We start from the raw sequence: 16,140 nt of genomic DNA, 5'->3' as shown, positions 1-16,140 counted from the left end.
TTCCGCCATCCCCTCTCTTCTCCTCCTTCGCGTCAAGCACCCGTCACCATGGTATGCTGCTCTTCTGTTTAGATACGAAGTGTAGATCAGACTCTGGCTCTCTGGCCGGCCGGCTGGCTGACGGCCGTCTGGACAAATGGTTGGCTGACCGGTTGACTGGCTAGCAAGCTGGCTGTTAACACTCAATATACTGAGCCTGGAAAATCTACTTATCATGCACGCAATACTCCGACAGTTGAGTCATCCATAAATACATTTTTAGCAACTAAAACTCAGCATGTGTAGCTATTAATTTGTGCAGCATGTGATTCCACAGATCAGTTGTGGTTATCCTTGGTGGTGGTGGTGGTGGTGGTTTTTCTAATCTATCAAGGAAAGGGCTCCAGAGCCTGGAGCGCTGAGGGGTGGATGTCAGTCCTGATTCCCTGAGCACAGCACAATGGAAGGAAGAGATAGGGAATGTTCTGAAGCATCAGAACTCAGGGAAACGCTCACAGACCTCTTCTTCCGGCCTCCTCTACCACACACCACGTGATGCTTCAGGAAGATTATGCTATAATACACAAGCCAGAAAATCATCAGACTATGTCACTGAACACAGAGGAGTGGAGTATGTCTATAGGTATAAGGAATGGAAGGTAGAGTATGGAAGACCACAGCAGTGTGCCTTGAGTGTGTCTAGGTTTTCAGTCTCAGCATACCGGTTCACCTAGGTCAGTTCCTGCCTACGCTGGTATAGAGTGGATGTCCCCCAATTCTACTCAGCACAGCTTTAGACCTCACAGTACTGCAGTGTTGCACATTTGGTATCTACTCTTTCTAGTCAAAAGTTTAATATTTCACAAATGACCTCTGTGGATGCCTGTAATGTATCGTATAAGTGAGTTACTTTACATAAAGGATGTGTTGCTTGCTTGAATTCAGTGTTAAAGACTGTGTTATGGTGGAATTTCTTTAAGGTCAGTCCAAGGTTGAAGCAATGTGAGCTGTCTATGCTAATGTAGAGGAAGGGAAGAACTGGGGGGAATGGCTTTGCCACGGGTTGAAAAGAACCACTGTTCACACTGTTGAATGTCTTCACGTTTGTGTCTGCCAAACCTCATCACCAAAAACATGAAAACCACGCTGGCTTCTGGACATAGCGACAGTCATGACACACTGCCTGTTCTCTAATCATACAGTACCATGACGACAAGGCATGCAAATACCTCCTCTCTCTCTCTCTCCCCCTCCACCCCCAGTCCTGGTCTGAGGAGGGCCGAGACAGCTGCAGGTTGTCTGAACAGCTGAGAGAGTAGAAAGCTCTGTGAAGTATAGCAAACGTGCCTCTGGGAGATTCCCTGGGAGGCCCTTACAGCACTGGGCCATCTGCTGGGCTCTCTTGATACAGAGACAGGCTAAGGCACCCTGACGACATCCGACTCATCCAGACTTGAGTTGATCTCACATGTAACGTGTTCTGGGGTGCCCTGGTGGCTAGCTGGGTAGGGCGCGTACCATATGAACAGCTGCGGCACGGGTTGTATTTTGGCTGGTTTTATTTTCGGGTCATATTTGCATGTCTTCAGCTCTCTCTTTCCCCTACATTGCCGGTCTCTCTGTCCAATATAGTGGGGGAAAAGGCCAAAAATATATCTTCAAAACCAAGATTTTCACCTCTTGATCTGCAGTCAAATTCACTACCACTCAGATTCACCTACCCCAAGGTACGGAGTCAGATGGCTGAGCGGTGAGGGAGTCGGGCTAGTAATCTGAAGGTTGCCAGTTCGATTCCCAGCCGTGCCAAATGACGTTGTGTCCTTGGGCAAGGCACTTCACCCTACTTGCCTCGGGGGAATGTCCCTGTACTTACTGTAAGTCGCTCTGGATAAGAGCGTCTGCTAAATGACTAAATGTAAATGTAAATGTAAATGTACTGTATGCAGTAAGCAAGACTTCATTTATTTGAGAATTGCTGGTCGTTCCTGATTAACAGGAACTACAAAAGGCATGAAAAATTGTCACTGTTAGCTCTATGGATAAACCAGCAACTGTCTTTCAGCGTGCCCCCACCCAATCACAGAAAGCTATATTTATCTCTTACACTTACGACCAATCAAACAAGGCTATATTTAGCTTCTCCATCAGTCTGCTGTCACCCAAACATCAACAGCAGCTATGGTGTCTAACTTGCCTTCAGTCAGCATACAATGTAAACAGAATATCTCTAAATATGAGCTGCTAAATGAACTTTGAAATCTGTAAACAAAACAGCGGAAAGGTTTCTATTCTTGCAAAACATTTGTCTCCAATTATAATAACGCACATCATATCCAGTCAACTTCGAATGAGTATTCACTTACATACACAGAGCAGACACAACTGTTACGTGCATATGTCCTTTAAAAACAAAATCAATGTTAAAGTAAACGTGTACCTTCCCAGACAGCACTGACACTGTTCTAGTCTGTTCATCCAGAGGAGCTGCCAATAATGATCCTAGTCACACTGGTTATCTAACTGGCCAAGCTCCACCAGACAGAGTGCTGAATGTCCTCTCGTGGAGCTAACAAGCCTAAAAGGGTCACCTCAATGACAATAAATATTGTATGTGGACACCAAGTTCTCCTCAAATGAGCTACCGGATAACTCGGTAAAGATGTGAAATGTATTGTCAGCACAATGATGATGGGTGTATATACTATGTATATTAATTATACTTTGCACATTCAGTAAGGATCTCCATACCAAAGACAATCTGCTGGGAAGGAAGCCCTAGTATAGGTAGGCCTATAGCTTCGTGGAAGATCACCTGACTGCAGATTTAGAGGTTGCAGGTTCAAATCCCATCCTAATACATTGCTTAAGTGAAAAGTTTCGGAAAAATAAGCACATTATTACATGGGGGTTGGCGTCCCCTAGTGGTTGAATCAAGCTTCTGCGTATTGCAAACCATGCTGAAAAACAAACAGCCTCCATTACTGCTCCATTGAGCAATGACATTCTGTTACACACAACCACTTCAAAGACACCAAGACAATGTTCAAAAGTTTGCTTGTTTATTTCGTATGACACAGTTGTCAATGATGTTCTGTACACGATCAGATTAGCAAACTTAATATGGCAGAAGCATGATAAAACTCCACTGGTATGTAGAATACCAACATACAAAACAAAATAAATATAGAATTAATATTTCAATAGCATGCCTTGAGCCGCAAAAGCCATATGTATCTTAAACGCGGATACTAAGAATGACAATTATGAAATGAGTTTGTAATGAGAAACAGCGTACTTCCATTTCACATATGGATATCTGGAACCAGGTCTAAATCCACTAGTGCCCTCCTGGCTTGAACACAGTTCTGTCTGTACATTGGACCTTGATGTCCTCACCTGTAAAAGCAGTCTAGGAAGGTAGGAACAGTTGGTTGACTGGAGACGCATCTGTCACACACCCAGTCCCTCAAGAAACAGTCAGTTAGACACTGGGCCAAGCGCAAGAAAAAAAAGGGTTCATATTGGCACGCGTTTCTTTGTTAACCTTTTTTTTTTTTTTATCTTCTTATTTTCAGTCAACCTTTTTTCCAGACACTTAGGATGTTGGAAATAAAAACAAAGCAACTCAGGATACAAAAGTCTTATAGTCAACCAAAGACTCTACAAGAGCATGTATATAGATATACCAGAAGAAAGATGGCCGACATCTGCTGTACATTCTGGAGGTTTAGTTAGTAGCACCACAGATGCTTGGTTCACCCGTCAAGACAGAGACAGGGTCGAACCTCTGAAGCAAAGCACTCCAATCCTCCTCCTGCAGAGCTACTGTCGGGTGGGGTTTTGCAGTGAAAACCTACAGGATGGTAGCTCCCCAAAAAGACGGTTATAAAGCTGCTCTGAAGTCTCTTCACGATTCCTTGTTCTCTCTCCGACCCATCCTCAGTAGACCAGAGGGGACCATCTGAAGGAAGGTGCTTTGGGTCATCTCGTCCCACTTCCATCTTGGGAGTGGGAAGGAGGAGAGGGTACAAGGAAACAAGGAGAGGCTGAGATGGAACCAAGGTAAAGCTTTAAGGGGAAGAGGTGCTGCCAGTCCAGCCTGACTGCGGGCGAGGTTGGCTGGAGGTCTATCTTTAACTGTAAGGTTATCTGGCTTGGCAAGGCAGAGGAACACTGAGGCGGAAAGAATGTAGCAGCAAACACACTGATAGGCACACAGGAGCACGTAAGGTGAGGGGGGGGGAGGGCGGTTGAATGTGTGTGTGTGGCTGGATCTGAGTCATCAGGGTTTTTCCCAGCATGACCAAAAGCAATTAAATGTATGATTACTAACTGTCCTGGGATGATTATAGAGGTGCTCTACTAGCTGTCTTAGGAAGGATGTTATAGGTGCTCTACTAGCTGTCCCGGGAAGAGGGTGTGGGTGCTCTTTTAGCTATCCAGCAGAGGTTGTTATAGGTGCTCTACTAGCTATCATGGAAAGGATGTTATAGGTGCTCTACTAGCTGTCCTGGAGGGATTTTATAGGTGCTCTTCCAGTTGCCTTGTAGATGTTATATTGTTGTTGCTCCACTTTCTGTTCCGGGAGAATGTTATAGGTGATCTTCTAGTTGTCCTGGAGGATAATATAGCTGCTCCATTAGCTGTCCTGGGGAAGTATTTCCAGGTCCTCTTCCTGCAACGGCTCACTCTCATGCAGCTCCTCCTCCTCATGGCCTAGCTCCTCCCCCTCATGGTCTAGCTCCTCCCCCTCATGGTCTAGCTCCTCCCCATGCTGCAGCTGCAGCCTCCTCTCCTCCACCAGCTTCATCTTGTCACGGATGGTGTCGGCGGATGAGGCCATGTCTCCAGGACTGCCAAAGTACTGCTCACTCCTACAGCAGAACAGGGACAACACTATGTGATCAGCACCTCATCAACTTAGTCTGAGTGACTGTATGACTGGATGTGTGTAGGTGTGTGTGTGTGTGTGTCCAGTCATACCCGTCTGGGAAGATGACCGGTACGGTCAGTCTGTCCAGAAGACCTTTCCCCACGGTCTCCACCTCCTCATAGACCTCCAGCTCTACCTCCACCTGTGGCTCTGTCTCCACCTGCTCCTCGCTGTCCTCCCTCAGGACCTGTTACACACACACACGAACACACACACACAGATTACCAACCCACAATCACAACACGCTGAAACAGGAAAATAACACACCTTTACTAGACGTGCAAGTTTTTTTTGCGCGCGGGTGTGAGTTTGGGTGGTGCGTGCCTTTTCTGCGGCGGTGTAGAAGTTGGCAGCCATCTCCAGGCGGAGCAGCCTCTCCTCGGAGGTGACGGTGAACTGCTTCCACACCCGGTTGAGGCGTGGCAGCGTGTCTCCGGAGGAGCGCGTGGTGCAGCGCAGGGACTGGCACAGCACCACCGTGGCCTGGAGGAGCTGCCGGCCATAGTCGTACGTACTCTGGGGAAACACACACACGCGCGCGTGTCCACACACAAACGCGCACACGCACACACGCGAAACAGACACACAAACAGAGGGAGAAACGTCAAAGATTGTTGAGAGAGAGAGAGTGAAATGGAAAAGGTCAAACCCTGACTCCTGACCCCTGACCTACCTGAGCCACGTCCACAAACTTCTTGTGTTTCTCCAGCAGGACTCTGGTGTCCTGGGCGTCCTCCCCCAGCCTGATGTGGGTCTTCAGGAGGGCGTCCAGCAGCTCCCCGAGCCACTCCACAGCCTGGGGGATGGGACAGAGAGAGGAGACGGGCTTCACGCAACAACCGAGACCACACAGAACACACCAGCGTAGAGAGACAGAGCGAGGGAAGGGAGACAGAGAATTTCCGTACTGACCTGAGAGGCATCCTCCTCACACTTGAACAGCTGGACCATCTGAAGCATCTTCAGTCTCCTGACATCTACCATGTCCTCACACCTGAGGAGCGAGAGTCACATGGGTGAAACTGACACCGAGGCCGTTTGTGAATTCCTAACACATCCATCCATCCCTTCCTGGAGATACTAGTGATCTCCTGGCTCCCACCTCTGCTTGCGGAGCTGCATGTCCTCCATGACACTCTGGATGTGGTCGATGTTCTCCTTGTTCTCCACAGGGACGTCCTCCTTGCCGTACGACCAGGTAGTCTGGGTAGACATCTGGTCCATCAGCGCCTGGCCCTTCTCTCTCAGCACCTGCAGGGCGCCCTCTGGGGGAAGGGAGGAAGAACAGTCCTCAGCATGGAGCAGTGAGCGTATGGGTATGTGGGTGTGACTGTGATGATGTCACGGCTGTGTGTGTGTGTGTGTCTGTCTTTGTGTAAGTGTGTGTGCAGCACAGCTCACCGACGGTCTTCAGCTTCTCCTCCAGGTGTTTGAGCGTCTGCTGGATGGCCGCGCCGTCAGCCGGCGCTACATCTGCACAGAGCATGCCCAGCAGGCCGTCCAGCTGCTGGGACAGCTATCAGGGGACAGGAAAAAGGAAACAAACATCAGTACACCGACAACAACCGAACCCTCCTAAATAGTAACAGAAACCCCTATTCAGAAAATCCAATCCCAAACGCTCCGCTGACACAAACACGCGAGACAACAGACGGACGGGTAACGCATAAGAGGGGGCCGTACATCCTGCGCCGTGCCGTGGAAGTCGTGGGCCGACTGCAGGACGTTCTGCCGGGCCTCCAGCTGGCTGGCCTGCCGGTAGCAGACATCGCTCAGCTGCTGCTGCAGGCCCTTCAGCTCCGCCAGGTCCTCCTCGTCGCCCGCGCTCAGCAGGGCGGCGATCTGCTGGTTCAGCTCCACGTACACGGCGAACCACTCCTGCGACACACGGGGGGTGAGAGGGCCCGTTAACCGCCTAGCAATACTCAGACCTGCACCAGCAGGTGAATACTTTTTTTGGGGGGTCCACCACTCTTATCAGACTGACATTCGCTCACCTCATTACCAAGCTCTGCAGAGCTCTGTACTCTACAGCAGACACGACAGACAGAGGTAGAAAGACAAGGGAAACATGCGTGTCTATATTAGTGTCTGTGTGTGTGTGTCTACATTAGTGTCTGTGTGTGTCTACATTAGTGTGTGTGTGTATGTGTGTGTCTATATTAGTGTCTGTGTGTGTATATGTGTGTCTATATTAGTGTCTATGTGTGTGTGTGTGTGTCTATATTAGTGTCTGTGTGTGTATGTGTGTGTCTATATTAGTGTCTGTGTGTGTATGTGTGTGTCTATATTAGTGTCAGTGTGTGTGTGTGTCCTCACGCTGTGCTGGCTCTCGATCTCCTCGTGTTTCTGCTGGAGAGCCTGGGAGGCTCTGATGGAGTCTCCTATGGCCCAGTGAGTCCTGAGCTGCTCCAGCCCTGGGCCCTCCAGCCAGTTCACCACCTGCAGAGGGACACACACACACACACACACACACGCACAGACACAAATGTGTACACACATTCACAGACACACAGACACGCACACAATTAATACAGTGACCCACTAACACCAATCAGAGACCTGGTGGGGAGATGGGAGGGTTGTGGTCTGCCAGCAGCATACTTCCTGGGGATACAGGGCCCTGATTGGACAAGATACTGGGTAGAAAATACTGTCATTGGAACACATTCTTGGAATGTGGAACAAGTCCCTTTTGTACTTGTGTGTTTGGTATACATTGTTAAACATGCAGCAGTTGACTGCTACATCTAAATGCGCATGTGTGTGTGTGTGTGTGTGTGTGTGTGTGTGTGTGTGTGTGTGTGAGAAAGTGACCCACTGTCAGGTCCTCAGGCTGACAGACCCTCTGACACGATAAGAGCGCCAACCAGCCAGCGACATGAGAAGGCTGAGTGGGTCACCCACCCCGGTCACCCACCCCGTCCAGACCAGAGCAGGGGCTGCCTGGCTACCCCACCGGCTAGAGCAGCGTCCACACCAGCACAGAGGGGAGCAGCAACCCTGGACTGGGCTGAGAGGACTGACAAGGTGAGGAAAAGCCTCCGTGTTGATCAACAGAGACGCTTCCTCAGCATCATCCTTCAACTAGCCCCCCCCACCCCCACCCCCTGCTCCCCCAACACATACAACCCCCATTGCTTGCAGCCTTCAAGCTAACAATCACCCCTTTCCTCGAGCTGGTCTCCCCCCCCCCTCTCCCATAGATGAGAACTAGGCCAACCACACACACCGCCAACCACACACACACACCGCCAAGACAACTTAATCCCTCAGGCTGCCGTTCAACATCTCCGTTGTCATGGTAACTTGCTCCTTAGCACCCCGCTACATCTCAGTAATCATGAGAGATCTAGACTATCTGTCCTAATCTTGACTCCTCAACTTGGTCAGATCACCATCTCCGTCTCCCTCTCCCTCCGTCTACGCAGCCTGCAGCGCTCTCCCATCTTCAGTGTGTGTGTGTGTGCTATTTGCAGTGTGTTGGTGGCTGTGTTTGTACATGCATGGCCTTGGTGTTTGCGTGTGCGACAACAGAACTGTACATAATAGTGTTCTATTTGTGTGTGTTTGTGGTGAGGTGTGTGTGTGTGTATGTAGAAACATGACCTTGGTGTGTGTGTGTGTGTGTGCACGTGTATGGAACAGTACCTACTGTGTACCTATGATGTGTGTTCAAATGTGTGTGTGCATACCTTCATGACCATGGTGTGTGTGTGTGTAGGGTACTGTATATATTGAAAGTGTTAATATACTGTGTGTGTGTGTGTAGGGTACTGTACATATTGAAAGTGTTGATATACTGTGTGTGTGTGTATACCTGCATGACCTTGGTCTGGATCTCCTCGAGCTGGTTGCGTTTGCTGCGCTGGCGGCAGACCTCCTGGTAGCGGGTGTACTGCTCCCTCAGGGAGTCCAGCAGCTTCATGACCTGGGGCTGGGCCAGCAGCTCCTCATCCATGGGAGACCAGGCCGGACCGCCTCCTCCGCCGCCCTCCGACCCGTTGAAGCGGCGCTGCTGCAGCTCCGACAGCAGCTCGTGACCTGGGAGGAGGAAATGATCATAATGAGGAAATGATTTAAATACCATTGGATAAAGGACAGAGACCAGAGTGGAAATGTGCACTTCTCTGTGCGTGTCAGAGAAGGTTCCTCATGAAATGCATGAAATGAATCCTGAATACGATCCTGAGTAGTCGGGCTGTGGTTTTAACTTCTTCCTTCTAGTACCTGCTAGATCTCTTCAGGCTCTTTACACAACAAAACAGGGTTTTGAAAAACCTTCATGTCTGCTTCCTGCGAACAGACAACAAACACCCTTCCTCTCCCTCCCTCCCCCTCTCACTCTCAGTTTTTTCAAGAGTGAAAGAGACAAACACTAACATAGCTAGAAAACAAAGCCATGTGAGTATTCATTATGCACGGCACAGAGTCCACAAGAGGAAAGAGGGTGAAAGGAAAGGAGGGAGAGAGAGAAGAGAAGAGAGCAAGGAAGAGAGAGAGAGACTCCTACAGTGGGGAGACTGAGAGAGAGCCAGCAGCCTCTGACACAAAGGTCCTTTTATTGCCCCTGCTGCTCTGGCCTGTCTAACCAGAGACTGGCTAAATATTTTCAGTCGTAAAACAGCTCTAGTGACACTCTTCTTTAATCTTCACTCGGCTGAAGCAAACGACAATGTTTCCCCACCAATCAATAGTTAGCCTGCTTGTCTCTTAACTGCTAACCTGCCAGTAAGGATATTGCTAGCTTTTAAAGCCCGCACAGATGTTTCTTACTAAAGAGGTTAGCAGACTGAAAACAGGGCTTTACTGCAGGTATTGTACCACTGTGCATCTTGGGTAATCAAACTGCTCAGAACTGTGTAGAAAAAAGCATCTGGATTTGGAAGGAGCATAAAGGATATATTACCAGTCTGCAGAACTGTTTCAGGATCAAATGATGGTAGGAAGTTACAATCTGGAGGTCTGTGAGTAAATCACATATAAAGCATGTTAACGCCCAACATCTTGATACACCAAACTTTTCTTATGATAGAAATGTCTGGAGGATGTAGAGAAGGGTCAAACATATGTCTCACCTGTCTTTGTCGACCTGGCAGGCTTTCTCACTCTCGTTGATGACAGAAAGTTCATCCAGAAGTGAGGTGGACTCCTTGGTAAACTTCTCAAACACCTGAGACAGAAACACATGCTAGTGAGTCATTGAGAAGGTTACGTGAGGGAGATAGAGGTCAGCCTCTCATGTACGTTCATTATTAATATGTTCTGGTCAGGGGGGAATCTCACCAGTCTCTTGTTGACCCAGTCCACATGGTCGTACACCAGACTGCCTCCAAACTCATCAGTCAACTGACACGGCTCAATGTAGCGTGTCAGCTTATTGGCCGACACCAGGATCACCTGGAACACAGAGGGGGAAGGGTTAAAAGGGGTCATCCTGAGCAGCTAGTCCCCTATGCAAGCTGTTCGTTTTTCAGCCTCATCCTTCCTGAGGCCTTGCACAGCCTAGTCGGAGTTCTGTTCATTCTGCACCATGGGGTATGGAGCCAACAGCTGCACACACACCCCAGAACAGCTGCCACTTGGGTTCTAGGGTCGTGCATGCACACACACACACACACACACACACACACACACTCCGCAAACACACACATTCCGCAAACATCCGAAGAGACAGACAGGGGAGGGACCAGGGACGAGGAGAAAAAGGGTGTCAGCTGAAAGAGAGACATCACCCCTCATCGATGCCAGGTCTTTTCCTGAAGCTGTGACGATTTCTGCCTTCCTGGTGTTCAAATCTAGTTGTGTAATATGTGTGTGTATATGTGTGTGTATATGTGTGTGTGATAATTCGCTGGCCACCCGTAAACACTCTGGTCCCAGATTAAAGAGAGAGCTGTAGTGAGATTGCCAGCATAAAGCGATCAAATGAGAGATTAAACCAAAACGAGTGAATCTTTTCTGTCCCCAAATCCAACCGTCAGCAGAGTGACCTAATCTGGAAATCTTGTCTTTAATCAATGTCAAGCTCACATAATGACATACTCTTATAGCTCAGCATAAAACACACTGATCCTGAACACACCAGACTCTCTGCAACACATCACTGGCTGACAGCATAGCTGTTGAACGCTTGCCAAGTGTTCTCTGAACGCTGCAAGGTTAGCTGTAGGACGCTAGCCTCAAACTAAACCAGCAGCCTCGCTGGAGCGTATGGGCGGCAGGGTCACAGGAGGAGGCCGAGAAAAGCAGGTACTCAAGAGTATCAAAACACAGCCCTTCAGTCGATATGGTGAACTGCAAGAAGCTACTCTCGAGTATTGAGCTGCGGCCCCAGTGTCAGAACTACAGAGGCATTGTTGACCATCCCAGCGGTGATTCTGCTCTCTCTCTACTAGAAGAGTTTCTTTGTCCTCTACGAGATCAGGCCATCACTGGGAGTGTGTGTGTGTGTGTGTGTCATCAGACTGGAGACAGAGGTGACTGGCAGCCAGGCAGGCAGAGAGGGTATACCTATCTGGCAGGCGTTCATGTCCATATGCTGCAGCAGTCATGCCCTGCCAGCCTGGAGGGTGAACTGGTGCTGGTACAGCCCAGCTCAGCCATCAGTACAGAGATACTGAAGATGCCTCCGGAAGGGTGCCGTCTGATGACTAGAAGCTCCTCACAGGCATGAAAGTAGGTCGAACACAATGAGCCAGTATCTCTCCTAATCTCGTTCATCGCCATAGTCGATATTCAGCCTCTCTCCTCTGCTCTCATCCCGTCTCCTACTCCTCCCCATCCCCTCCACTCCTCCCCCTCCCCTCCTCCTACTCCTCCCCTCCACTCCTCCCCCTACCCTCCACTCCTCCCCCTCCACTCCTCCCCCTCCCCTCCTACTCCTCCCCTCCTACTCCTCCCCCTCCCCTCCTACTCCTCCCCTCCTACTCCTCCCCTCCTACTCCTCCCCTCCTACTCCTCCACTCCTTCCCCATCCCCTCCTACTCCTCCCCCTCCACTCCTCTGTTCTCCTTTGTTCTCGTTTCCTACGCCTCCTTTGTCTCTGCCTTCTCTTGTCCTACACCTTTGCTCTCTCCTCTCCTACTCTGCTCTTCTCTACCTGCCTCTCTCCTCTGCTTCTCCATTGGTCTTCTCTCCTCTGCCTTCATCCTTCCTTTCTCCAACTCATTATGTTCCTCCTCCTCTTCTTCAGTGGAGCCATCTGTTTCAGTGCTGCAGGGGAGGCTGGAGGGTACTCTTGGCCCATATCAACACTCATACTGTTGAACTGCAACTAGTATAGACCTCTACTGAACTACATAGGACTCACCCAAGCATGCATAAACACAAAAACACACACCGTTGTGGATGACGCTGTTGAAAGAGACTGTCCTTACAGTGACATGAACTGCTGACTGCTGTTGCCAAGCAACATGACCATATTAGTCCATGCCGAAAGAGAACATGTTGCAGACACAAGGTCAGTAACAAACTCTGCACTTTTCATTCCAATCCTTATTCTCTGTCCTGCTTGTATCTCTCTGTCCCCTTCACCTATCTCATCCTTCTCTCACTGTCTCTGCTCCTCTCCTTTTTCCTCTCTCCACTCCATCCCTCATTTGAAGTGAAGGCTGAAAGAAACCTGAGAAAATCCTCCAGCAGGAACCCACAGGCCATATGGAGCAGCACCTATGAATATTTAATAACTACTCTAAATCTATCCCAAAGACAATACCATCCATCAGCCCCTCAGGATACAGCCTAAACCACCACACACAAGGACTAGGGGTATACTAATACCACGCTGGCCTGGGGCCAACTTCAGGGTATGCCTTAGTTGCAGATGACAGACAGCTTCATTAATGGTCAGATCTATACGGGCAGCACCTCTGGGCGATACACAGCTGCAGGCAATGGCTGATGAATAGGCTGCTGATGGTGCTAAGGCCTTCGATATTGAGACACAAACACACACACACACACACACACACAAACACACACAGGTACTCACCTCGAAGCCCAGTCTGTCCTTCTCCTTCCAGAAACAGAAGTGGGTGACCTTCTTGTCCCAGAATTCATCCGGCTTCACCACACACACCAGTGACACCTCTGCTGGGATCACGTTCTACAACAAGGCAACATGGAGCTGTTGTTTATAAGGGCCCACTAGGCTTTCAAACTTCCACACGCCTTACAAGGACAGGAATGACCCATCTCCCCTGTCAAACACACCCCTCTAATGATCGCTCTGAATATTCATGAGCATAATGATTAATTAGTGAGGGGTGGAACAGATGTTTGAACACCAGTAGCCCCAGGGGACCAATCCACCTGTAGTACATTAACAGCTCTCTGCCAATCAGAACGTGAGGGCAGACCACACAGCACATAGATGGTTTTGTGGCTGCGTCTCTCTCAGTCTATCGTCTGTCTGGCCATGGCCACTGCACAGAATAACAGGTCGTACGACATCTCATGAGCCTCCATCAACATGACACAGCATCATGTCTGATAAGGCTCATCTACCTGCGGAGGAACCACCCGGTAGAAGAAGACCAACACGCGCTTTGGGGAAAAGGGTAGCAGATTGGAAGTGTTAGTCATTCTGGTCATACCTGCAGCATGAGCACAACTGTCTTGACAATATTCCACTGTGACTTGCGTCCATCCACAATGACAGTGAAGCCTCTGGCCTTGCATTTGTCACTAAGGAGACGGAGAGGAGGGGGGAGATGGACACAGGGCATAGGAGATGATTAGACTGACACGCTGGGAAAGTAACTGCTTCTAATGTATCCCGCAACAGTAAAGGTGGGTGTTGGGAGTCATTGACGGAGGCCGACCTCAGGGTGATGATGGTAATAGTCTACTTTGAAGGTCTGGGGGCGTATTGTGTGAGTGAGTTTGTGTGTGTGTGTGTGTTAACCTGGGGATGCTGAGAAGATAGTCCAGTGTAGAGCTGAGCTCCTCCATGCTGGTCTGTTCTGTACATAGTGGGATGGTGAGAATCAGCCCACTCCTCCTGTCCTTGCCCCCTGAACACAAGCACACGCAAAATAACCTTCAAACAAACAGGAAGACACGCACGCGATAATTAAACAGTTGTGTTTAGTGTCAAGAAGTTGTGTTGTGTTAAATGTGCTGAGAAAAGGTCAGCAGAGAATATCGAAAAGCGTGCGAGTGTGGGGCTGACTAGAGAGGAAAATACCAGTCAGCTTGGCCCGGCAGAGAGAGAGAGAGTCATCAGAAACTTGGCGTGCTAGGCTCTTCACTGGCCAAAATCACAAAAACCTCTAGTTGCTGAGGTCTATGGATAGTCAAACTCAATAGTGCCAGGAGGGCTAGCATTTATGATGACTCTAATACTTGTATATCTTTCATTGGCAGCTGACTACGCATGAGAGTGCCATCTTTATATGATTTGGACTGGCAGGCTAAAAGCTTCAGCCACAGCTCAGCTTTAACCCCAGCCCCAGCTCTATTTCCCCAGGCCCCTGTCTCCTATCCCAACCCAGCCAAGCTTCCCCTAGTTAACAGACAGAGAAACTAGGTCCAGATCTAGTAAACAACAGTAATGATGGCCTCTCTCCGTTTCTCTCGCTCTCTTAGTTTCTCTCCCTCTCCCCTCTTGTAAAACACACCCACAAAAACAGCTCTGAGGTGGAGCACTAAAGAGGAATGCGGGTAAAGAAGAAAATGTCTACTCCAAAACCAAGTATTGGAGTAACTTTATTGAAGGGTTATCTTTACGGCAAGTTCAGAGTACACTAAACAAGGGTTCTGAGCTCTTCCCCTCTCATAGTGGGCTACACTCTTGTGTGGCTAATCTGTAGCCTACTACTCTGCTTTTGGATTGAAGCAGCAGGCATTAGTAACCAGTTAATACTCATGTGACACTGTAAAGCTCTTGCAGTATTAGGTCTTACCTGACAGAAAGGCCAGTCTCTTCTTCAGAATGGGCAGGATGTTTGTGGCCTCCATGGTGGCTCCTTCCACCCTGCAAACTGAAACAAGCATTACATTATAAGGGCTCAAATCAAGCCAGTCTCTTCAACACACAATACACAAATGGTCATTGTCGATTAAACACCACGGTGTTTTACCTTTTTGTAAATGCAAAAGATCTGCACACTTAACCAATCAACTTCCTAGAATGGGTATGCACAGTGATGAGTGTAGCCTATGTTTTGCCAAACTGAAACTTGGGGTTCCTCATAACCCCACTGAATATCCATCCTGCTTGAATGCTAAGGTGTTCCTTGGGGCTAAATATGGTGTAACTTGCCAGGAGTGGGAGGAACCATTTCAAAACCATTAGCTGATTACATTGCTGCAGCCATAAATCCCAAGTCCCAACTCTAATGTCCATAATGTCCACTCCCGTGATTCCTGGGGTCTAAAACAATCTGATACACATTTTCATTGACATGTTGTCCAGGATCACACGGTTTGCTAAGGAGGAATTCTGGACAACACACAATTACACACATTTTGGCTTCCTCTATGTCCTTCATCAAGAGCCAAACTGGACCACTATACTGAGTGGATCCGTCTGAATCATCCGATCGGATATGACACGAGACAAAAGCCTACAGAGGAGCACCCAAATCGGGCCCGGAAAAAGCAGCGTGCCGATGTCTTTTAAATGACCCGTATTGAACAACCTCATATGTTATACTTCATACCCCATCACAAATATGAGCAGTGAATCCTAAAGTCACACATTATTAACATCCCCCATGTAAATGGAGAGGTACGGTGTGGCAGAGTACCATGAGGTTTTCTGTAAAACTGGCAACATAGCCAGTAAGGAGGGAGGGGGAGACTCCAGCCCGCTACACTGTTGCAGCAAGCAGACACAATGACCTATATTTGTGTTATTGAATGACATCTCTCCCTTATTTCATTAGGATAGTATACTCGAGTAAATACCATATATGACAGCCAGCGAAAATGTAGAATTTAAAACCTTACCTCAGACAGAAGAGAACAATTTCTGTGTCATTATCCGATCGGGAAAGATGTAGAACTGGAGTTGAAACGCAGCTGTCCTCGCGGCAATCCCGATTGTTTATCAGTCTGACCGAGTTTCACCGATTTCCTGTAGAAAGCAGTCCATCACATCTGTACCATCAGCTATGCGAAACGGGAAATCACGTATCTGTTATCATAGCAAGTTTCCAAAGGAGCACATCGCTTTTGAATCAACCAGCTTGCTTCAGTAGTAGGCTACTTAGTAGTATCAA

General features: G+C 48.7%; 1 protein-coding gene across 2 annotated transcripts; it reads right to left on the bottom strand.

The window, feature by feature from the left end:
- Positions 1 to 3,021: 3,021 nt before the first annotated feature.
- Positions 3,022 to 16,054, bottom strand: sestd1 (SEC14 and spectrin domains 1). 2 transcript variants are annotated; one of them, XM_067229372.1, is made up of 18 exons: positions 15,869 to 16,054; positions 14,821 to 14,898; positions 13,821 to 13,929; positions 13,510 to 13,600; positions 12,906 to 13,019; positions 10,199 to 10,312; positions 9,991 to 10,085; positions 9,822 to 9,877; positions 8,733 to 8,956; positions 7,232 to 7,354; positions 6,596 to 6,790; positions 6,314 to 6,428; positions 6,015 to 6,177; positions 5,825 to 5,906; positions 5,586 to 5,708; positions 5,237 to 5,428; positions 4,963 to 5,099; positions 3,022 to 4,853 (listed from the first exon to the last, which is right to left on the bottom strand). In XM_067229372.1, the coding sequence occupies exons 2-18, from the start codon at positions 14,873 to 14,875 to the stop codon at positions 4,619 to 4,621; spliced, it is 2,223 nt and encodes a 740-aa protein (XP_067085473.1). In that variant the 5' UTR covers positions 14,876 to 14,898; positions 15,869 to 16,054; the 3' UTR covers positions 3,022 to 4,618. The 2 variants fall into 2 exon arrangements, with proteins under 2 accessions (XP_067085473.1, XP_067085474.1); XM_067229373.1 differs by having other exon boundaries at positions 8,742 to 8,956.
- Between the last annotated feature and the right edge of the window lie 86 nt (positions 16,055 to 16,140).

This window comes from Osmerus mordax, chromosome 2 (assembly GCF_038355195.1).
Source record: "Osmerus mordax isolate fOsmMor3 chromosome 2, fOsmMor3.pri, whole genome shotgun sequence".
NCBI lineage: Eukaryota > Metazoa > Chordata > Actinopteri > Osmeriformes > Osmeridae > Osmerus > Osmerus mordax.
This window is presented reverse-complemented; position numbering and strand designations above follow the sequence as displayed.

Bases quoted from the DNA above. Each gene is read 5' to 3' on its own strand.
- sestd1 (XM_067229372.1), bottom strand. From the start codon at position 14,875: ATGGAGGCCACAAACATCCTGCCCATTCTGAAGAAGAGACTGGCCTTT. The intron at 5,907-6,014 runs GTGGGAGCCAGG...CTCGCTCCTCAG, and splicing joins ATGCAGCTCCGCAAGCAGAG to GTGTGAGGACATGGTAGATG. The intron at 4,854-4,962 runs GTATGACTGGAC...GTTCTGCTGTAG, and splicing joins CCGGTCATCTTCCCAGACGG to GAGTGAGCAGTACTTTGGCA.